At 45.2% G+C, this 23,551-nt stretch overlaps 2 protein-coding genes across 3 annotated transcripts; both read right to left on the reverse strand.

Moving 5' to 3' along the window:
- Window positions 1–4,482: 4,482 nt before the first annotated feature.
- cntnap2b (contactin associated protein 2b) lies at window positions 4,483–19,061 on the reverse strand. Its single transcript, XM_086129087.1, has 25 exons — window positions 18,735–19,061; window positions 17,570–17,680; window positions 16,654–16,847; window positions 15,836–15,983; window positions 14,630–14,833; window positions 14,334–14,518; window positions 14,060–14,203; window positions 12,457–12,715; window positions 12,231–12,380; window positions 11,810–11,972; window positions 11,621–11,727; window positions 11,407–11,526; window positions 10,343–10,458; window positions 10,101–10,185; window positions 8,932–9,088; window positions 8,716–8,843; window positions 8,456–8,626; window positions 7,902–8,120; window positions 7,480–7,716; window positions 7,148–7,381; window positions 6,488–6,621; window positions 6,208–6,301; window positions 5,679–5,906; window positions 5,530–5,604; window positions 4,483–5,244 (listed from the first exon to the last, which is right to left on the reverse strand). The coding sequence occupies exons 1-25, from the start codon at window positions 18,811–18,813 to the stop codon at window positions 5,045–5,047; spliced, it is 3,942 nt and encodes a 1,313-aa protein (XP_085985213.1). The 5' UTR covers window positions 18,814–19,061; the 3' UTR covers window positions 4,483–5,044.
- Window positions 19,062–19,368: 307 nt separating this feature from the next.
- On the reverse strand, window positions 19,369–22,319 carry LOC147194860 (C-C chemokine receptor type 3-like). Of its 2 annotated transcripts, XM_086129089.1 has the most exons (3): window positions 22,090–22,319; window positions 20,562–20,915; window positions 19,369–20,474 (listed from the first exon to the last, which is right to left on the reverse strand). In XM_086129089.1, exons 1-3 carry the CDS (start codon window positions 22,103–22,105, stop codon window positions 19,825–19,827), a joined length of 1,020 nt encoding a protein of 339 aa, XP_085985215.1. In that variant the 5' UTR covers window positions 22,106–22,319; the 3' UTR covers window positions 19,369–19,824. The 2 variants fall into 2 exon arrangements, with proteins under 2 accessions (XP_085985215.1, XP_085985214.1); XM_086129088.1 differs by having other exon boundaries at window positions 19,369–20,915; window positions 22,090–22,318.
- Between the last annotated feature and the right edge of the window lie 1,232 nt (window positions 22,320–23,551).

Genomic DNA, 23,551 nt, shown 5'->3' on the forward strand with positions numbered 1-23,551 from the left:
GTTTTATTTTTTTTTTCGGCTAAAAATGCCTTACTATATACATGGTCGTTTTTTTCGGGTTAAAACGCCTTACTATACATGGTCGTTTTTTTCAGCTAAAAATGCCTTACTATACATGGTCGTTTTTTTCAGCTAAAAACGCCTTACTATACATACCCGAAAAAAACGACCATGTATAGTAAGGCATTTTTAGACGAAAAAAACGACCATGTATGTAAGGTGTTTTTAGCCGAAAAAAAACGACCATGTACGTAAGGCATTTTTAGACGAAAAAAACCACCATGTAAGGTGTTTTAACCCGAAAAAAACGACCATGTATAGTAAGGCATTTTTAGATGAAAAAAACGACCAAGTATGTAAGGTGTTTTAACCCGAAAAAAACGACCATGTATAGTAAGGCATTTTTAGCCGAAAAAAACGACAATGTATTGTAAGGCATTTTTAGACGAAAAAAACGACCATGTATAGTAAGGCGTTTTTAGACGGAAAAAAAAACGACCAAATATAGTAAGGCATTTTTACCCGAAAGAAACGACCATGTATAGTAAGGCCTTTTGAGCCGAAAATAACGACCATATAATGTACGGCTTTTTTAGCTGAAAGAAACGACCATGTATAGTAAGGCGTTTTTACCCGAAAAAAACGACCATGTATAGTAGGTGTTTTTAGCCCGAAAAAAACGACATAGTATAGAAAGGCGTTTTTAGGCCGGAAAAAACGACATAGTATAGTAAGGCGTTTTTAGCCCGAAAAAAACGACAGTATAGTAAGGCGTTTTTAGCCCGAAAAAAACGACATAGTATATATAGTAAGGCGTTTTTAGGCCGAAAAAAACGACATAGTATAGTAAGGCGTTTTTAGCCCGAAAAAAACGACATAGTACAGCGTTTTTTTGGCCGAAAAAACGACATAGTATAGTCAGGCGTTTTTAGCCCGAAAAAAACGACATAGTATAGTAAGGCGTTTTTAGCCCGAAAAAAACGACATAGTGTATAGTAAGGCGTTTTTAGGCCGAAAAAAACGACATAGTATAGTAAGGCGTTTTTAGGCCGAAAAAAACGACAGTATAGTAAGGCGTTTTTAGCCCGAAAAAAACGACATAGTATAGTAAGGCGTTTTTAGGTCGAAAAAAACGACATAATATAGAAAGGCGTTTTTAGGCCGAAAAAAACGACATACTATATTAAGGCGTTTTTAGCCCGAAAAAAACGTCATAGTATAGTAAGGCGTTTTAGGCCGAAAAAAACGACGTAGTATAGTAAGGCCTTTTTAAGCCAAAAAAAAACGACATAGTATAGTAAGGCGTTGTTAGCTAAAAAAAAACGACAGTATAGTCAGGTGTTTTTAACCGAAAAAAACGACATAGTATAGTAAGGCGTTTTTATGCCAGAAAAAACGACATAGTATAGTCAGGCGTTTTTAGGCCGGAAAAAACGACATAGTATAGTAAGGCGTTTTTAGCCCGAAAAAAATGACATAGTATAGTCAGGCGTTTTTAGCCCGAAAAAAACGACATAGTATAGTAAGGCGTTTTTAGGCCGGAAAAAACGACATAGTATAGTCAGGCGTTTTTAGCCCGAAAAAAACGACATAGTATAGTAAGGCGTTTTTAGGCCGAAAAAAACGACATAGTATAGTAAGGCGTTTTTAGGCCGGAAAAAACGACATAGTATAGTAAGGCGTTATTAGCCGGAAAAAAACGACATAGTATAGTAAGGCATTTTTAGCCCGAAAAAAAAAACTGTATAGTAAGGCGTTTTTAGCCCGAAAAAAACGACATAGTATAGGAAGGCGTTTTTTTTGGCCGAAAAAACAACATAGTATAGTAAGGCGGTTTTTTTGGCCGAAAAAACGACATAGTATAATAAGACGTTTTTTGGGCCAAAAAAACGACCATGTATAGTAAGGCATTTTTAACCCAAAAAAAACGACCATGTATAGTAAGGCGTTTTTAACCCAAAAAAAACGACCATGCATAGTAAGGCGTTTTTAACCGAAAAAACATTTATGCTGTCACTGGACGGGGTTTGAACCCGCACTGCCTGGGCGGAAAGCCAGCGTGTATAACTCTGTATGACCAGTGACTCCGACTTTTCCTGCACTCTCGGCGTATTTGACATGCACTTTTGAGGGTTTCCAGGAAAAAAGTACCGGGTAACTAAGAGTTGGACTTCCACAAAGAACAGAGCAGGGTTTGAACCGGGGTTTCCTATACCAAACACCGGCGTGTATACCTTTACACTACCAGTGACGGTGACTTGACTTGCACTATAGGCGTATTTGACATGCACTTTCGAGGGTTCCAGGAAAAAGTAAGTGTTGAATTTTCATACATAACTGTGCAGGGTTTGAACCGGGGTTGCCTGGACCGAAGGCCGGCGTGTATACCTCTACACTACCAGTGAATGTGACATGTCATGCACTGTTTTTATCCCCCAAAAAAGGCCGAGACCATCCAGGTCACCGCATTACTTCACAGTCGTTTTTTTCACCTAAAAACACCTTACTATACTATGTCGTTTTTTTCACCTAAAAACACCTTACTATGTCGTTTTTTTCACCTAAAAACACCTTACTATACTATGTCGTTTTTTTCACCTAAAAACACCTTACTATGTCGTTTTTTTCACCTAAAAACACCTTACTATACTATGTGGTTTTTTTCGGTTAAAAACGCCTTACTATACTATGTCGTTTTTTTCGGCCAAGAAAAAGCCTTACTATACTATGTCGTTTTTTTCGGCCAAGAAAAAGCCTTACTATACTATGTCGTTTTTTTCGGGCTAAAAACGCCTTACTATGCCATGTCGTTTTTTTCGGCCAAGAAAAAGCCTTACTATACTATGTCGTTTTTTTCGGCCAAGAAAAAGCCTTACTATACTATGTCGTTTTTTTCGGGCTAAAAACGCCTTACTATGCCATGTCGTTTTTTTCGGCCAAGAAAAAGCCTTACTATACTATGTCGTTTTTTTCGGGCTAAAAAAGCCTTACTATACTATGTCGTTTTTTCGGCCCAAAAAACGCCTTACTATAGTATGTCGTTTTTTTCGGGCTAAAAACGCCTTACTATACCATGTCGTTTTTTTCGGCCTAAAAACGCCTTACTATGCCATGTCGTTTTTTTCGGGCTAAAAACGCCTTACTATGCCATGTCGTTTTTTTCGGGCTAAAAACGCCTTACTATACTATGTCGTTTTTTCGGCCAAAAAAACGCTGTACTATGTCGTTTTTTTCGGGCTAAAAACGCCTAACTATATACTGTCGTTTTTTTCGGCTAAAAACGCCTTACTATACATGGTCGGTTTTTTTGGTTAAAAACGCCTTACTATACATGGTCGTTTTTTTCGGCTTAAAATACCTTACTATACATTGTCGTTTTTTTCGGTTAAAAACGGCTTACTATACATGGTCGTTTTTTTCGGGTAAAAACGCCTTATTATACATGGTCGTTTTTTTTCGGCTAAAAACGCCTTACTATACATGGTCGTTTTTTTTACCAAAAAATGCCTTACTATACATGTTCGTTTTTTTCGGCTAAAAACGCCTTACATGGTCGTTTTTTTTTTGGTTAAAAACACCTTACTATACATGGTCTTTTTTTTCGGCTAAAAACGCCTTACTATACATGGTCGTTTTCTTTCGGCTAAAAATGCCTTACTATACATGGTCATTTTTTTTCGGCTAAAAACGCCTTACTATACATGGTCGTTTTTTTCGGCTAAAAACGCCTTACAATACATGGTCGTTTTTTTCAGCTAAAAACACCTTACGATACATGGTCGTTTTTTTCGGCTAAAAAATGCCTTACTAAACATGGTTGTTTTTTTCCGGCCAAAAAAGCCTTACAAAAAATACATGGTCATTTTTTTTTCGGCTAAAAATGCCTTACTATACATGGTCGTTTTTTTCGGTTAAAAACACCTTACTATATACATGGTCGTTTTTTTTTGGCTAAAAACGCCTTACTATACATGGTTGGTTTTTTTCGGTTAAAAACGCCTTACTATACATCGTCGGTTTTTTTTCGGCTAAAAATGCCTTACTATACATGGTCGTGAAAATAAAGCAAGGAATAGCTTGTTTGTTTTGTTCACTGCTGCTGTTGCAGTTGATACTCACTATTTTTGTTATGATGCAGCATGTTTGATTGTTGTTGGTTGAAGTTTAATTTTGTTGCTTGTTTACTGTTTGTAGCCTTTTTCATGTTCGATAAAATAAGTAAAAAGCCATTTCTTTGCTTGATAATTGTTGCTCTTTGCAGTCAGTATAGTGCAATATTTAGTTCACCAAGTCATTTGTCAAAATGTCTGCTAAATTTGTCAAATATTTCAAAGAAAAGCTAAAGTTAAAAGAGCCGTTTGAGAGCCAGAAAGAGCCGTCTCCTTTCACTGAGCTGATCCAAATGAACCGGATCACCGAAAAGGGCCGAAAATCCCATCACTAGTGATGGCCGCACCTGATTTTGACAGCAAAATACGTGAATAAAATCATTGCAGTTTATTCATTTCAGAGAATCTTAAAAGTTGTATCGGCACAAAATAAATAAAAAGCATTCCATTTGCTCTACACGTGTGTGCCGAGATTTCACTCGCTGACTTCGAAAACAAAACAGGATGATGACAAATGAATATGGCTACAAATGTGCAGTTTATGATTAGTTGGCACAAAGCTTAAGTGATTTTTTTTTTGTCGCCGCCGCCCTCTTTCCCCAAGTGTTCTTATTGCGAGAAGGAAAATAAATTACACAAGAAATACAACTTAATTCTGAATAAATTAAGCTATTGAGCACTCATCATTCACACGTCCGTCCATAGCATTTACTGTCTCCCTTCTGTTGGTTTTAGAGGGTTGAAATTAACCGCTTCCCATACTCACCCTCGCTCTCAACGCTGACGCGCATGGAACGTGCCGATGTCCATAGTTTCCATACTCAAACGTGCCCTCCCGGCTCCACTAATTTCTTGCTACGCTTCAAAACTACACAAAGTACATCCTACGGTCGAGTCCACTTTTGTGCCGTTTTCATAGATGAGAGGGGTGGGGCTCAGATGAACCACTCCTTCTTGCTCTCGTCGATGGTTTCGGTGAAGGCGGGGTCATTGACGATGATCGCCGCGTCGGCGCAATCCGCCGACTCAGCTCCCTTGGCCTCGTTGGTGTGGTAGGAGCCTTTGTGTTGGAACACGTGGCGGATGACAAACACCAGGATGCACAACACTGCAAAGATCACCACGGCGACGATGCCTGCAAGCACGACCAAAGGGAGATAAGAACATGTCCCCCGTAATGTGGCAACATTTTGCAATGCCCTCACTACTACCCCTTTTCCGCCACCCCCCCAAAAAAAGCACCGCAGCGCGAGCCAATTTTGGCGACGGGAAAAAAGAAAGAACCGGTGCTCATTCTGGGCACCGCGCAAGGGCGGTGGAAAATGGCTATCAGATATCTGCAACGCGTTCCGCTTCTTGGGATTGCAACAGGATCTCACAGCAACAATCCCTTCACAATGTCAGAAGCTGAAAGATTTACCTCCGATGACAGCAGAGTTGCGATTGACGCCATCGCCGCCGGACGACTCCTCACTGAAAGGAAACACGGCTCCATCTGCGGGCAAAGTGAACACGGAAACGTCGAACCCGCCATTCTGCCGGGATTCGCGCACGGGCATGAGACTGTACCGCTTTCGACGTGCCAGGGGTCATCGGCTGCCAGGGGCGAGACGGTCAGCGGGGAGGCTCCGCAATTGGACGGCACCAGAATCCCGTGGGTGATGACGGGCGCCGCCTGGCCGGAGCGCAGGGCGGCTTTGAGCGGCGCCACGCCGTTCAGCTGGACTCTCGACAGGCAGCCCACAAAGCCCGGCGTGTTGTAGCGCTCGATCAAGATGGGGTCAATCTGGCCCGTTTCTACGAGCGCAATCAAAAGCGAAATCAAAATCATTTCAAACACCAGCATAGTGTGAAAATGACTGGAACGGACGCGTTTCTTTGCGTCAATCCGACCACGCTTGGATGAAGAAAATGTGCAAATCTCTGGGTCGCGTGTGGCAAGTTTTTTTTTTTCTTTTTTTCCACTTCCGATATAAAGGCTGAGAAGACTTCCCGTCTACCTCCAGACGGCGTTCGGCAATTGGGACTAAAAACTGCAAGGCACGCTCACGTCTAATGTAGGCGCAGGCTCAGCATGATGATTTATGTCCGCACTTACCGAATACCTTCCCGAGAAACAAACTTTTGATCAAGTTGAATTCTGCATCGGAGGCCTCGGGTAACACGTGCGTGGACGCTGGGTAGTGGTCCAGCTGGAAAACATGCAAAGAGAAAGCAGGGAGCAGGTTAAACAACATCTGCTAACCTTGTAACTGCCAGATTCGCTTTTTTTGTTGTTGTTGTTGAAATCAATGTTTTGTTTTTGTATCCTCCAGATTGACATTCCGACGGTGGGGGGTGGGGGCACTGCTGGAGGTCAAAGGTGGTCGCGCACGGACCTGTAATCGGATCTCCCGTAAGTGTCGGCTTATGTTGACAGTGTGAGGCTGCCCGTTGGCCATGTTGCGATGGTCGATATCGATAGTGAAAGGTTGGGCGAGCCCCCCCAATCTGTAGCGGATCTGCAGTGTTCCTGGAAATACACACACACACACACGCTTCCATTGGAACAAAGGATGACGGCATTGCAAGAGCATTTGTTGCTTTTCAAGCCAAAGGAAGAGCTCTCGCCGCTCAATCTGGAGTGCGCCGTCCACGATGACGTTCGGCTTTTGATTTGAACGCGTAAGCCGGGCAATTCGAGTATCGCAACTTCATCTTGAGAGCGATGAGACCAGATGCATCTGCCGTGACTATTGTTTTGTGACTGCTTGACTTTTCTGTTTTCATAGGCTCACATTTGACTGCATCGACACCAGAAAATGCGACACTCAAGATTTGCGATCGTATTTTGGGATCGCGTCTGTGCCCTCTAAAACGCATTTCGGAAGAGCGCGAGTACACGTTGAAGAGTTTGATGCTCTCGCTATGCGGCGGGAGACACGCGGGCCAAACGCGGAAACGGTTGCGTGCCGAACGTCCGGAGAGCGTGGCGAAAGTGGATCCGGGCAAGACTAGCTTGAAAGTGGCGTGGAAAGCCGGCGCCATTTTCACCTCACCGTTATGCCTGAGCACGGCGGCCAAGTAGTCCTGAGTCCTGGAGCTGATGTAGACCAGGATGCTCGGAGCGCTGGAAGTGCTGAAGCTGAAAATCAGCTCCTCCCTAGTCAGGTTGGCCTCCACGGGAACGGGGAAGCCCGCAGAGCTTCTGCCCTCCCCGAAGTTGGAGGGGGCCGCCTCCGGCGAGAAGTCGTAGCGCACCAGGGTTCCGCTTTCAAAGTAGGCGCCCACATCTGCCGCACACGCACAAGCGGGGAAGAAGGAGAAAGAGCTGCTCAAGCGGCGACTTGACCCGGAGGTCTCCGGTTGGTTGGATCGGCGCGGGCCCCACCCTCAGTGCAGAAGGCGCCGTCGAATGCGCTGAGCGAGCAATCGCAAGAGTATCCATCGTACTGCTCCACGCACGTGCCTCCATTCTTGCAGTGCGCCCCGTAGCTGCTGCAGTGGCCCCGGCAGCCCGGATGGACCCCTGCAGTCACCTTGGCCTTTTCCTCCAGGTCAAAGGTCAATCCGTTTATCTTCAGGGCCCGCATGCAGCCCAGAAAGCCCCTTTGGCCTCCCGAGGCACCTGGGGAAAGCGACGGACGGTGACAGCTTTGAAAAACTCCCCCCTCACTCATCCGATGGGCCAAAGGGGGTCATTTATAGATGCATCTTCCGAACACCGAAACATGCGAAAAATTGTATGGACCCATAGGAAAAAAATGTTTAAAGAAAGACTTGAACGGTTTGCACCTGGCCCGTGTTCCTTACCGAGGTAGACGTCGCTGTCCGACTGCGGCTTTGCGTGGCCCCGCGAAGGTGCCAGTCTGACCTCTCGCCGCTGTCCATCAAGGTGAAGCACCGCCTCCTTGACGTTCTTCTGAGCCTCCACCCGATGCCACCGGTCGTCATTTAAAGGCAGCGCAGAGTGCACCGATAGCTCCATTCGCTCGGCGCCCACGTCAAAGGAGAAAGACACCGAGGAGCCTCCTGTAGCCGCGGGGCGACAGTCCAGCTCAGAAATGATTCACTTCGGGATGAGGCCGGAGCCGGAAACCTTGAGAAGGGGCCGCAGATGGGGGGGAATCCCGCTTCCGGCACGACCGGGCAACATTTGACCCAAATATTGGGACTCCACAATGTTATGGAATCCAAAGCTAACCTAACATGAATTTGGGGGGTGAATGCGTGTGCCTTGGGAAGAAGCTGGAGCAGCCCATGCAAGGACTTGCCATCTCCACACAGGAAGGCCTGAGGCGGGATTGAAACCTGGCAGCGTTTGACCGACGGACAGACCGGCAAAGTCTGCAAATACAAAGACGCACCTCTTAGTTCCATGTGAAGGAAGTCGGACGTTCCCGAGCTCTCCAGAAAGACTCCGTGAGTGGAGGAGGTCTTAAAGTAGAAGGAGATGTCGGTGCTGGTTTCTCCTCTGATGGCAGAGAAGTGGAGGGAGGACGCTGGACTCGTGAAGGATGCGCCATTCCAGTATTTCCCTTTAAAAGGCAGCAGCCACAGGCCATTGGACGGAGTGAAATTATTTGGAAAAAAAAGGGACTCGTCTCCCGCTTGGTTTGAGACTTACGGTCCCCCTGACATCGGAGCGGCCCCACTGTCAGCTTGGCCTCAGATCCAGCTCTGCCCGTATCACCAACCACAACTTGCCGCACTGGCAAGTGGTCCTTATAGACCAGCAGGCCGGCATCCTCCTTCCTGCATACACGCAAAGACAAAAGAGAAAATCCCCATCGGCTGTGCGAGTGAAGATTTGGACAGAAAGACCGTCAACGAGTCCACTCACCAGGCACGCTGATCGGCATCGCAGTTGCAATAGTGTTTGGGGTTGGTGCAGTTGCGCTCGATTCCACATGCGCACTTCTGTATCCCCGGACCCGAACCTCCCCAATAGAAATGCCTCTCATTGGCTCGTCCCGACCACCAGGTGAACGGTTCGCTGCCTGCGAGTTTCAAACAGCCGCGTCGTTTGAAATGAGGCTTCCGTTCCAATCTCAGACTGTCATTTCTAAAAAAGGCGAGTGGTCATCGTGTCCTGTCGTAAGTCTCTGGGAAGACGGCGCACGCCCGCTCGCCAGCCCGTGAAGACTGAAAATCGACGCACTGCCTAATGGACGGCCATTCTAATTGCAGTCAGATACCGGTAGATTTTTGTTTTAATCCACATTTTTTTCCGGTTCGCGGCCAATAAGTACAGTATTTTCGATGAAACGTGCAACAAGAAAAAAATATATAGAAAGAGAGAGATAGAACAAGGTCCACTGTACAATATTTCAATATTTTGTCATGTAATTCGCTAAAAACAACAAAGAGTTGATCAGTCAGGAACGAACTGATCTTTCTATCAGTTGCGGATTCTGTAGAAAGGTAACACTCGCTCGAATATGCTTCTGCTCAACTCGGCTCAAGTGTATTCCTCGAGCTCTCGAAAACAACCGGCGCCGTCCACAAAGTGCTCTACGTGGAGCAAAAAGAATCCATACACCACCAAACAAAGTAATAACGAAGACAGCGGAACGTATACAAGCGGTCAAAGTCAAAAAGCAAGTCTCACGCTGAGTCAAAAGCCAATTTCGCCCAAGGTTCCTTCCAAAGAGAAGGCGCGGCGACGGGAAAGGCTCGGAGCCTCCGCTTAGTTCTCGCTACCTCTGAGAGTGTCCCGTCCGCAGACCTGAGGCAGCGGGCAGGGGGGCTCAGAGAGGTAAACTGGGGGCGGCGCCATTCCAAGATTTGGATGAAAAAAGCCTGGATCGCACAACGGCGCTCCAAATTCAAAATCCTTGTCCGGTTTTCAGACCCAAGTCGGAGACCGTTGGCTTCCGAGAAGGAGCCACGGGGGCCCAAGGCCCCAATACTTTGGTCAAAGCCCTTGGAATCGCTTTCGTTGTCCAGTCCAGTCGTGGCTTTGGGCTTTGAAATTCACGACGTAGATGGAGCTCGATCACGATACCTTACCTGGAGCGTTGAGCAGACGGGACATTCGGCAGGCATAGGCGAGATATTGTTGGCACTTTTCAGCACTACTGGTGACCGAAAACAGCTGAAAGACATGCAAACACATGTTTTCCCCTCCATTCTCTTCAGCACTTCACTCAACGACTAATTGACTTTATGACCACTTCGGATGGGTAACATCTATTCATCGCGGGAGTCACGTTTCATTCCAAGAACTGGTCAAAACTGCCGCTCTTGCGTACCTGCTCATCGGTGACGTTGTAAGTGATCTGCAGGACCGCCTTGTCCTCTGGATTAGCAGTCATGACGGATGTCTGAGGTGCGAGGTTGTTCTTCACGGTGGTCCAAACTTTTTCTTCTACAAATCACAAGTCAAAGTATTATTGGCGCAGTCGTGAAACGCCAGATCAATTTCATTCATTGACATTGACGTCCCGTCGATCAGGGCGTCCGGGCGAAGAGCAACGGTAATGACCGCGGAAGAGAAAGTGAAACGCATCCGATTAAGCGAAGCGGGTTACAAAATACGAAACATTCAGGAGACGCTTGGAGTCGGAAAGAATCAAAATCTGTGAGACTTTGAAAAACGAGGAAGCCATTCTTGCTCAGTCCGATTCTGGCAATTTCCATGCTCGGAGTGAATCGCTTACGGCTCGATGGACAGTCGAGTACATGAACGTTTCCTGGCCCATCTTTCAAATTTTAGAAGTCAATGTGGCCGCTGAGCCAAAATGTTTGCCCGCCCCTGCCCGAGGCGTTGAGAGAAACTTCCTGTGGACGGAGGAGTGCACAGAGTTACGTCTGGCATAAAACTAATGCAGCCTTGATAAATGGTGGCAGCGTGTTGGTCTGGGGGTGATTTGCTTATCCAGGACCCGGACAGCTTTTTATGGTGAACATGACAAATCATTCACCTACAAGAAAATCGTGCAGACGAACGTCCTGCCGTCGGTTTGGGCGAAATCTCAAGCGGTCTCGGGTCGCGCAGCAGGACAGAGACCCAAAAACTGGCTCAAAAATAAAAACCAAAAAAAGAGAAGGAAAGTTTTGGAGTGGCCAACGTCAAAGACCAGACTCAAATGCCATCGGGATGCTGTGGTATGAGCATAAAGATTGGTTTGGATTTTTTTTCCCCCCTCAAAATAAATAAAATCATGTCGAGACAGCGTTTCGAATGGACACGGCCCGTCACTGTCAGATAAAGCATTCAAATTGGTTTCGTTATATCTCATTCGAGCAGAAAAGGACGCATCTTTTTTCACTGCGCTGTCGGAGCCTTATTCAGACCCACTTTGTCTTTGCTCACCTGTCATGTCACACACAACTCTGAAAGGCTCGATGGGCCCACTGCCATCAGGGTCAATCCAGTAAGTCCCGGAGCTCTTACCCTGGTGCTTATAGTCTTCGCAGGACTGCTGAAACATGGCTGCATGCGAGAGAAAACACCACAGCGCACCACTCAGCGGCCCAAATAACCGACATGACAATATCATCGATTGTGTGTGTGTGTGTGTTCGCACAGGTATGGCAGGTGGCTCCAACGTATCCGGTGCCGCTACAATTGCAAGTGAATGTCTCCCATGTCTGAGAACAGCGGGAACCGTGCTCACAGTGGTTGGGAACACACCTGCAATGACACACGGTCGAGCCATCAGACGCGGCCACCAACCAGTCCAAACAGCCGTTTTTGCCTTTTGTTGTTTGCGTACCGGTCAACGATGGCGCACATGTCCAAGCTGACATTTTCGAAGGTTCCGATGAGGCCTCGCTCCACGGCCTTGAGGTCAGCCGGATGGTCATCGATGTGGATCAACCGCATGCAGCCCTGGAAGGGCCGCTGAAGTGTGTGAGTGGTCGTATGAGGAAAGTAACCTTGAAAACGATAAATGAGGGGGGTCAAAGTTCAACCCTTTCAACTTTCCCAGAAATTTCAGGCGAACGGCGTCATGCTCTCGCCATGTGTCAAAGAAGCAAAGACTTTTTTTGTTTTTTTACCTTTGCTGAATTTACCAAAGAAAATAGATTCATTTCTTGCCTCGCGCAATTCTCCGCAAAATGACTTCATAGCTAGTTTAATCTACAAAATCGAGCGTGGAAGTCAAGTAAATTGCAGGTCGGACGTCTCATCACCTCCAAAGTCGTATGTTCCTCCCGTCATGATTTGCACTGGGATGGCAGTTCTGACTGTGGACGCCTCGTCTCCATCCACTGTGAGCATTGCATAGTTCTCCAAAGCGTTCAGATGGACACTGTGCCACTGACCGTCATTCAAGCCGGAGCCTGGAGTAGGAGGGGAGGGGGGCGGTTTATCTCATTTGTCGTGATGGACCTTCAATGACAAATGAGTGCAGCTCACCTGATGAAATGTCAATATGGGTGTTCTTTTTTTGTGTCACATTCATATAGACGGCGATCTTGCCCTCTGTCAGTCCCACCTCCACCCAGCCGTCAGCCAGCACTGTGAACATCAGCAATCCATTTGGGTTCCACGTCCTGAAAGACAGACTGACAGACAGGGTGTCACTGTCAGTCTGACCGGGCAGCCGAAGGAAGGATGTGGAGTTGAAGAAGACGGGGAAGGTGTTGGACTCGGCGCATGAGAATGTTAAGTTGCGCTAGGGTGGCAGAGAAAGAGAGACAAAGAAGAATAGCATGGAAACGTCAACAATCAGGAAGTACTCTGACAGAAACTGGTATGAGATTATCCAAATGCTAATCCACTGGGAAGCATGCGTGCGTGTACGTGCGTGCGTGTGATCAATAAATCCAAAGCAAACATTTCAGGAGGTGGTTAACTGATATTTACAATTTGTCAGCTTGGTGATGAAGCGCTGCCTCCATGAGTGAAAATACCCTTGAATATCTACAGGCGCTCCTTGAATATCTACAGCCAGCTAAAATCACCCCAAGAGTACGACGACGACTCATCCAGGAAGTCGCAAAACAACATCCAAAGAACTCCAGAACTGGCTGGCCTCGGTTCAAGTCGGCGTTCACGACTCTACCGTAAGAAAGACAGTGGCCAAAAATGGCATCCATGGCAGAGTTGCCAGGTGAAAACCACTGCTGTCCAAAAAGAAGGCGAAGGCTCGTCTCACATTTGTCAAACGACATCTTGATGACACTCAAGACTTTTGGAAAAGCCTTCTGTGGACTGAAGAGTCAAAAACTGGACTTTTTGGAACATGTGCGGCCCGTTACGTCTGGGGTAAAAATGAAAAAAATAATAATCATAAATCATCATGCCAACAGCAAAGCATGGTGGTGGCAGTGTGGTGGTCTGTGGCTGCTTTGCTACCTCAGGAGCGGGACAACTTGCTGCGATCGATGGGACAATGAATTCTGCTGCCTACCATAAAATCCTGAAGGATAATGTCCGACAATCAGTTTGCGCCCTCAAACTCAAGTGCTCTTGGATGCCGCAGCAGGACAATGATCCGAAAGAGCAAGTGCACCTCTGAATGGCTCGAATGAGAAAACAAAATGAAGGTTTTGGAGTGGCCAAGTCAAAGTCCAGGTTTGAATCCACTGGAGATGCGGTGTGACCTTAAACGGGCAGTTCATGCTAGAAAGCCCTTCTGCGAAAAAGAGTGGGCCAAAATTCCTGACCATACCTCGTGTTGTACCTTCTGTTCCAACTTCAGGGAACAGGACTCATATTCGTCACATTTCATTTTAACGAGTCCAGCTTATTTGTTAGTATCATACATTATAAGAATAAAAAAATCGGGATTTTCCCTCTATAATTGCGAGCTCTCAAGAGAAACTTTGTTGACACTTTGCGTTTCATTTTTGGTGCACGCCAGAGAAAGAGACCACACACATGCCGACATGCGAGGACGGATAGTAGCAGCAGTAGTAGGAAACGCAGAAAAGAAATATTTTCATTGATACGCTGGAGTAGCGGGCAGCTTTCCAGCACCCGAATGAGCACAGCTAAGAGGAGAGAATTGTCTTACGAAGCTGGAAGCGTCCACTTTCCCTCTGCGGACCAAGTGTGTGATGTTGTCACCATTATAGGTGATGCCCTCCATACAGCCCACAAAGTTGCCTCGACCTCCCGAGCTCGACTTTGCCGAAAGAGGAAGGCCCCCGAAGCTCATCTGGAGGCAAAGAGCATCGTGGCGGACAGTGATGCAGACACGGTGACTTGACCGTCTTGCCAATGCATTCCGGAAAAATAAATAAATCAATGCTATCCTTGACACAAGAACATCGTCATTCATCACTTACCTCATAGTCCAGATCGAGGTGAGCAAACTCGCCGTTGGTCCTGAAGCGATGAACATGGTGATCCAGAGTAAAATTGACATTCCTTTGGTATCGCTCGATGACAACCGAGTGCCAGTGGTCATCATCGAGTAAGCTCCCACTGGTCACGGACGTGTGGCCTTGGATGGAGCCGTACTGGTTACTGCCTGAGAGCACCACAACGTTTGCGGGCAAAGCGTCTCAATCGTCGGCAGGTAAGAAGTAACAGCCCGGCAAAAGGAGCGTCGTCACTCTGCGCTTGAGGTTAGGAAACCTACCGAGGTTCATGCTGAGCTGAAGTCTCGCCCTTCGAAGCTCCAAAGACACGTAGTCTCCCTGTTGTCCCTCCCCGTAGAGCAGCACCCCATCTCCGGCCGTGGTTCTGAACTTGAGAGCAATGACATCCTTCACAAGCTTCATCTTTTTACTCCTGAAGCGGTAGGAGAGGATTCCATGGCCATCGAAAGCGATCACATCAGCCCCTAGAAGACAACTTTCTTTAACTGACAGACGGATGTAGTGTCATTGGATTCCTAGCCCAAGTCAGTTTTGGTTACTGCAGTCTGTACTTTCTTGGTTACGGACCGATTTGTGCCGGTGCTACCGGGCACCGATTCACATGACATCAAACGGGATCATGTTTTGGTTCCGAAAGCTTTTCGAATTGTGACCGATTTCTTTTTACTCCATCCTCTATTTGGATCGGACCCAGAAGGAAACAGGACACGCAAGTGGAAAAGTCAAAAGCCCGTTGATACAAATATACAAATACTTAGAAACATCAGAGAGCGGGGCTGAATCGCTTGAGAGACAATTTGAGAGAATTTTCACCATCGGATGGCGGGTTGTGAGTACAAACAGTCAAAGGTCATTCTTTCTCCACATACTGAATCGCTTCGGCCCATTGATTTCTTCTGCTACCCTGCTCCAGGTGGCTGATAAGTTTCAGTTGATAATCTATCCACCTCCACCAATAAGCCCGTCCAGGATGCAATGTCAACAGGTTCTCCAGGCCAATGCGTCAAATCGCCGTGATGTTTTAAACTGTGATATTTGCCCCAAAAACTCGACTGGAATATTACAAACGGAACGTTATTCATGAGACGGCATTGAGGGGAGTACGATCGATAGAAGACTTATGATGATACGCCACCTTTGGCACAATTGAATTTCTCATTAAGTACGACTTAATTTGGTGGCTAGTTTTCTAACCCGAAAGGAAGACGCCTGCTTCACTCAACCGACGCCTCTCCCCATGTGGCTGCCGCATCGCTTTCACAACGTCCGTAAAAGCAAATAGTAGCGAGGATGGAAGAACACACTGTTACGTCTGTGAAGGGTATGGCGTCAGATGTCAGTTGTGCTCACCTATGATTATAAATGACGATAAACGCCCCCTCCCCGTCGCCGACGTCAGAACAGAGCAACAACAGCCTGGAGCAAAGCATCCACACAGTCCAAACCAACCAACCAATACCACTCACAGTATGAGCAGCCATATAGTTCCAGACGTAGTCCGACGCGACCCTCCTTGCTCTCGTCCAATGGGACAAAGCGCACGTAACGGGCCAGGATGGTGTGCTGCAGCTGATGACGAATCACACCATCGCTGTTCACGTTGCCCTCAAACGTCTGGTTGGAGACACAAACAGAGACAGGTTGCTACAAATTGTTACACTGCTTAGATTGGGTAGCACAGTGCACCCTCACAACTTGGATTTGGTGATCAAGCTCCAAAGAAGAGATGGGAATAAAATGGAAGAGAATGAAAGAAACCAAATCAGGGGGAGACATTTATTGTGTGGTGGTGTTTAAAGACTACAGATCCTCTTTTAGGGGAGTTTCAGCAAAGCTTTACCCCTTAAATTGATTCATTCGAATCATTCTATATTGATTATGTTGGAAAAATAGATGTGAAATCTGACCATATCGAAGATCAAACAGGCGGCTGGAACGGAATGAATTTTATAGTGTGACTGTTACCTCATGCCTCCTCCGGTTTACAGCAAATTTGACTGTATTTGTCCAAACAAATAGCATGCTACATATCATCAGCTATAAAGCATAATTGCAAAAGTAATTTTCAATACTTCTGCGGGACAAGAAAAAATAAATTGCATTTTTTTTGAACACACATTGCTATTTAGAATTCATATTGTACAAAATAACAAAAATTTGTTCTAAAACTTGTGGGGTTTTTTCTCACTCTTTCAAAAATGACTTCAGCAATTATGCCACTGTATGTGGCCGACGAGATATGCTACAGACATCGAAGGTATGGAAAAAATGTTCAGTTCCTTACCCAGACGTTTCCATCCTGTTGATAGGGCCTCCAGTTGGACTGTGTGTCACTATAAAGTAGCTGATACTTGCCGGTCCAGTCGGAGCTACCGTAGCGGCCCTGGGTCGTAATGGCAACAAGCTGTTTTCTGGCACCCAAATCGACCTGCAACCACCGGTAACGGTCTGAGTCCGAAGGTGACCAGCCTCTGGCGCCTGGGTTTGTCAGTGTCACAGAGACGGATAATGTGGACCGTGGAACAAAAGCAATAAGGCAAAATTAATTGCAGGCAATAGCAAACTTTGCTCATATCGATCATCATTTCTCAAGATTAACACACACTTGAATATGATCAGCAACCTGGAAATAACCCTCCAGAAGCTGATTTTACTTGGTACCAGTGAATACTATGCTCCCCATAATTTACTGGTCTTTTCTAGCTTTGTAGTGCTGGGGGGGGGGGGGGGGGGGGTGAATAAATAAACTTGGATAAGTCGGCTACAAAAATTAGTCAACAAAGAATCTCTGCCTTGATGACGCGCACTTTTTTCTTTGCCATCTTCCACGCATTTTGATTTCAACTAATAGCACCCTCTGCTGGTGGGAAGTTGTTTTTTTTTACTTTAGTCAAACTTTGGGGACTGGGAATCAGCCTACTGTCTTCAGATTTGCGCTCCAATTCAGACACAAGATTAGTCGCAAGTAACGACTATTGCAAGTTACGATGTGGTATCCATGGTATCGATGCTAAAAAATGGCATTGTAAATGTCTTTTAATAGTTTGTTGTTGTTGATTAAAATGGGATGCAAGCAAACTGTCACGAGCCAAATAAAATAATATTCAGATGAATACAATGGAATTATCTCGAACAAAACAAGTGTAGATTTTAATATTGGTGGTGGACACGCAACAGCACTTCTTACTCAGTCTGCATACCTTGTTTCCGATTAAACTTGGCATAACCAGCCCCATAATCTCGACCATAAACTGATGAGCTGGTGAAGGAGCTATAAGGAAGAGGTGTGGCCAGACTGTCTTCACACCTTCCTAAAAGGACACAAAAAAGATTTTCAATCAATGGATTGTTCAAGCAAGTCAGCATTTTAAGATTTACGAAACCCCCGTGGTTTCATACAACAAAAGTTTCCTCTTGAGTCGGGCGTTCGTCAGTCCGTTTATATTACATCACAACTACCTGCATGGATTGATGATACCTACATGGATTGATATGAAGCAGAATAATGCTTATCATAGTACACTTCAAGGTGTGCTTTAGCTCAAATTAGGGCCAATGTTGCTCAACTTTCAACGTCATTGATATTGCTGGGTTCTTCTTTAGATCACAAACAAGCCGGGAATGAATCAGCAGTGCCTCTGCTGGTTGTAAACAAGTAGTGCAGTCCATTTTGCCTCAATTGACCCTTGTCAGGATAAGCGGATCAGATAATGGATGAATGATTCAAGATGAAATTTATCATCAATCAATCTACACTAGCACATCATTCCTAACCCAATCATGTTTATGCCTGATCCTACTGTCTCACGTGCAGCACAATACAAGCATCACCCATTGATGTCAGGGGCAACAAAACAGCAGTTTGGATGCGTGAGGTCACAAATGGCAGTCATAATAATATTAAAAATATGAACAAAGTTATACCCTTCTCTCATCTCTATTGTGTTGTTCAGTGGTAAAGAACTGCAAGGATATTAGTCATAATTAAAGTGCCCAATTTATTGTCCCTGCAACATTTCGGTATAATTCAATGCGATACTATGCCAGAATCTAAAAATACATGAAATCTTGTAGGTCAATTTTTAAAAAGTACGTCCTTATCATTCTAAATCCAGCAAAGTGACGCGGATTTATATTTGATCTTATAACATTATGTAAGTGCATTTGTCTCTCGTGAGTGTATAAAACTGGAAAAACAATAAACGTGTAGTCGTACAGTCATAATGCAGTGTCGTTATCAGGCGTTTTGCCACGTAGAAATTTCGTGAAGTTGCCGTCACTTCATCGCCTCGTCATAAATCACCAAATTAGCCAGTTTTGCTACCACGTCGCGTGTCGGTGTGTCTTGTATTTTGAGCCACTTACGGTAGACTGAGGACGCAGCTCTGCAGGGGATGATGATGCTACACAGGACTGGCAACAACAACTTGGTCACATGAGACATTTTTATGGGGAGACCCAATAATCCGAATTCAAGCGAGACAATAGAGCGAATCCGGGCGGGATGCTGCTGATTTCCCTCCTCTTGACCGTCGGCGTTACAGCTCAAGACGTCGGCGTATTGATCGACACCGCAAAATAGAAGCGACCTACCACCGTGGCCGGGAACGTATTGTTTTTACCTCCTGTCTGAACAATTGAGGCGGGTGTGAGCGAGCACCGAGAAGACGATGGCGTTTAGGGGTCTCGAACCCCAGGCGCATGGTCAGACACTCAGGAGCTGTCCAACCGCCAAGTAAACCAGCGGAGCAATCAATGCACCCCCATCTCATCGATTCGCTTGGTACGGTCCAGACGCCGTGCGATTCAAAGGGCCCCAAAATGTCCAGAGGAGGAGGTGAGGGGGAACAGAAGGGTCCACCCTGGCGCCCGAGGGAATAACACGCGAGCGTCAAGAGGTTTATTTGGTCGGGTTATTGCATCCTTTGATTGGCTGATCAGAACAAACATGGCGAGAACGGCCCGCAAACAAGTATCGCTGATGAGAATGATGTCGTCGTGTGAAGGCTGAGGCCGATTCAATTCACCTTGGGAAGAATTTTCGACAGAAAATACAGTCCCAAAGGCTACGGTTACAGAGGCAAAAATATCTATATATCTATCTATAGATATATACATAAAATCAGCAACAAAACGCTCTACTATACCCAGAAAGTACAGCAAAAACATTACTATTTAAAAAAAAAATCCCAGTGATGCTTTAATAATTGTCGCAGCATTAATATGCAATGTTATTGCATATTAACGCAAACGAGCAACTGAACGAACATAACAATATATGATCCACACAACATTTCAGTGACTAACATGTGCATTGAAAGTCCACGATATACATTCCTATTTTGTCAGAGGCCAAGTAATGATTAAAAATGGTGCACAAGACAGAAAAAAAAAACAATGCTTATCCTTGTTGCCATCACATTTCTACTTACGGCATGCACTTGTGTGAGTTCACCTAGTACTCGTAATCAGAATGCGGCGTCTTCTGCGATGTGGTCCGCGTGCTCTGGCTGCTGAGACTAATGTGTCTCCTCAGACAAGGGATTTTCTTAGCGAGCAGCCTCTTAAAGTGGCTCTGGAACTTTTTACCCACAAACGTGTAAAGCACTGGGCTGATGCAACAGTAGAGGTAAGCCACATTGCGGGTCACAAACAGCGCATAGTCCAGCTTGTCTGACTCGGCGCACTCCACGTCTGGACCGGAGCTCTGTATGGCTTTGAGGAGGATGACCACGTTGTAGGGGGTCCAACAGACAAAGAAGGTAAAGATGATGACGAATATGAGCTTGACGGCGCGACATTTCTCCTTCATGCGAGTGGACAGCACGCGGACGGTGATGCAGACGTAGCAGTAGATCACCATGAGCAGTGGCAGGAGGAAGAAGACCAGAAACTGTTGATAGTAAGTGACCAGACGCCAGAATACCATGGTGGCTTCAGAGTATCCTGACTCCTCACACACCAGCTGATTGAAGGTACTCGTCCAGACATTCTGGAAAACCAGCTCTTTCATACTGGCGAGGATGCTGACGCACCAAACCACCACGGAGGAAATGATAGCGTAGCTCCTCTTTCTGCTCTTCGCAACTGCCACCGCGTGCACCACTGCCAAGTATCGGTCGAAGGTCATGAGCGTGAGGAAAAGGATGGAGCTGTAGAAACCGATGAAGTAGGCGCTGCTGACCAACTTACACAAAACGTTCCCAAAAATCCACTGAGACAGGTGATACGTTGCCCAAAACGGGAGACTGGTGGCAAAGAGGATGTTGGAGAGGACCAGATTGAGCAAGAAAATGTTTGTCACCGTGTTGAGCTTCTCGTATTTGTAAATGATGTACAGGACGAGGCCGTTACCAAGGTAACTCAGGAGGAAATTGACAAAGCAGAAAGGTGGGTTGAATTTTGAGCCAAAATCATTGACATTCACCTTGGTGCAGAGTTTGACACTATCGCTGACCACATCGCTTGGGCGGTATGTCACGGTCCCGAAAATGTCCCAGAAGTAAGAAGAGGGGTCTTCAACCATATCCGCAGTGAGTGATTGTCCTGAGGCACAGTGATATTTGCAAATTATATTAGTTTATCATCCACCTTTTGAAGAAACACATCCATATGAATGTATGCAACATGAATGTAACACAAAATGTATCCTCATCACATTACTTGAAAAACCGTGGCAACTTTACATACAAAACCATAAAATGTATCAAACTGCTGCACCGCAGTTCAGCTCAATGTCAAATTACCCATGCGAATTCATAAAGGAAACAAAGGCTACAAACAATATTCTACACGTACTTCTCAGATGAGAAATCATTCCGAATATTTCAGCATTGATCCAGATTTCGAAACCATCCAGCATGTTATGAGAAGAGTGTATTACGTTTACATTCCCGTTACTCACTCAAAAGGGAGAACAGAAACTGCTGACTCTGACAGGAAAATGTTCTGACTCTCCCGTCAGCTGTGCGATATCACTGTTGACTTGTTCAGGAGTTTTAACAATAATGGTGAAAAGCAATGCCTGGGCTATTGTCATTTCCAGTAGAGCAACAGCCAACCTTCAAGCTCACCATTGCAGTGCAGTACCTTAGCATCTGTTTGCACAAACCTAAAGGCACCAAATTCAAATTATTTATACAGACAGGTAATCTGAAGGTCAATCAAAAAACTACGCATTGTCACATTTTAGACCACGTTTGTATCAAATCATTTGGACTGTGTTTCCTACAAAGGCAACCAATAGGCCGAATCATGACAATATTCAGTCGATCATCACTTGGGTTTGTCTTCCGATTAAATCTTTTATCAGTCACACATATCCAGTAGTAAGAGTGCGAACTTTATTCTTCATGAATGAAAAAGCAGTAAGTGTGATTTATTATGAGGAAATAGGCAGTCAATAAGGCACATTATTTATAAGAAGTTTGGGTTTTGCCATTTGTAGAATGTCAGTGTTAATACTTATCGTGTCCTCCGCGGAGATATGCACACAGCAGCATTGAGGAAATTATAACCGATGATAATAGACAGACAACGCAAAATATGTTATAATTAAAAAACTGGAGTTTGTCTACTTAAGTCTTGAGCAGGCTTACTGACATTTGTATCACGACCGTCATTCCTACTGTATAAAGAAAGCTCGTTGGATGCCCAATTTACATTTTAATCAGAAAATCGATGAATGAATTCATGACAAAAGTCACTCTCATTTACTTACCAGTTTCGTTCTCCATGGGAGGCGCACACGTCAGAGACCACGGAAAAGCACTTGAGTCGACGATTGCAGATCCAGACGTTGAAAGTCGGGAGGCCAGCACTCACAGGGGAACATGAGCATACACGTAATGTGTGCGTGTGCGTGTGCGTGTGCGTGTGCGTATACACCGGTGCCTGACCAGTTAACATTTCTTTGAAAATAAATAAAGCAAAATACGGACTTGACTGAAATGAATCACAACAGACAACATATCTAGTACTATCATGTGAATAATACGCACCTTTTTTGGAGGGAAAAAAAAAAGATTCAAAATCCAAGGCGAGTATTGCATAGTGGTCCAGTGGGGAAAAAAACAACGAAAATGGTTCACATTGTTTAGAAGACCCTCGGTTTTTGGGGGGTTTAAAGGGGTACTTTCATTCCAACATGATATGTACTATCCAATACTCTAAAGGTATATAATCTCAAATGTGTATTATAAAATAAGAAGTCGCGTTGTTACAATGCCTGCTTTTAGCGCGGTCGCAGCAGACCAACCCAACCAGCTAAATGAGAGCTTCGCAGTCCGATAAGTCGTTATTGCTTACATGATTGATATTATTCTCAGCACTCAGCTAATGGCAAAAAAAGTAAGGACGTGGTTTGTGTTCGTACCTGCAGTTATAACAGTCCGTACGGTCGTGGATCAGTTAGCCGCATTAGCCCGCTAGCATTAGCAAGAGTGACGCGCGGCACTGTTACATTGACATATTGTAGTCACCTAAAGTTGTAACAATTGTTTCTCCTTGCTGAGGTTGTGGAATTTAAGTTAAATTTAAATGCCACTTTTCTATGTACGTTACAAAGTCGAATTATCTTTATGGCGACTAGATGTCGTCATTACCATGTTTTTGTAACCTGGTGAATCTGCATTCCGCCGTTATGCTGCGACTAGATGTCGTCATTACCATGTTTTTGTAACCTGGTGAATCTGCATTCCGCCGTTATGCTGCACACAGATGGAATAAAATGGGAACGGAAGTGAAGTCAGCTGAGCGTAAACGCTTCTAAATCCCGGTTAAAAACGTTGCTCCGCCTTATAACTTTGACTACGGTCCTTTTTTTCGTTTTAGATATTTTAGAAACCCACTTTATTTCTTTGCTGTTATATGTTTTTAAGATTTACTGTCTTGAAAAGTTGTCAACATTTATTCTAGTAATTTTTGTGAGCTACTTTTGTTTTTTCTGCTTTGCTTTTGAATGTTGTATTTGTAAATGCTTATAGGTGGTGTGTTTTTGCTTGTGTGAAGCGCATCGAATTGCCTTTGTATGAAATGTGCTCCAGAAATAAAACTGCCTTGCCTTCCCTTTGAATATTTGGGCAGCAGACACAATTGACACAAGGTAACAATGTGCTTCACATAATCAAAAGTACATTTCAAAGCAGTACAAACAAAAGAGCTGAAGAAATTTAACAGCAAAG

Source organism: Hippocampus guttulatus, chromosome 14, assembly GCF_054856545.1.
Source record: "Hippocampus guttulatus isolate MCC_2025c chromosome 14, RoL_Hgut_1.0, whole genome shotgun sequence".
Taxonomy (NCBI): Eukaryota; Metazoa; Chordata; class Actinopteri; order Syngnathiformes; family Syngnathidae; genus Hippocampus; species Hippocampus guttulatus.

Bases quoted from the DNA above. Each gene is read 5' to 3' on its own strand.
- cntnap2b (XM_086129087.1), bottom strand. From the start codon at position 18,813: ATGTCTCATGTGACCAAGTTGTTGTTGCCAGTCCTGTGTAGCATCATC. The intron at 15,984-16,653 runs GTAAGGAACTGA...GTCTCCAACCAG, and splicing joins AACAGGATGGAAACGTCTGG to ACGTTTGAGGGCAACGTGAA. The intron at 11,527-11,620 runs GTGCGAACACAC...TCTCGCATGCAG, and splicing joins TGGAGCCACCTGCCATACCT to CCATGTTTCAGCAGTCCTGC.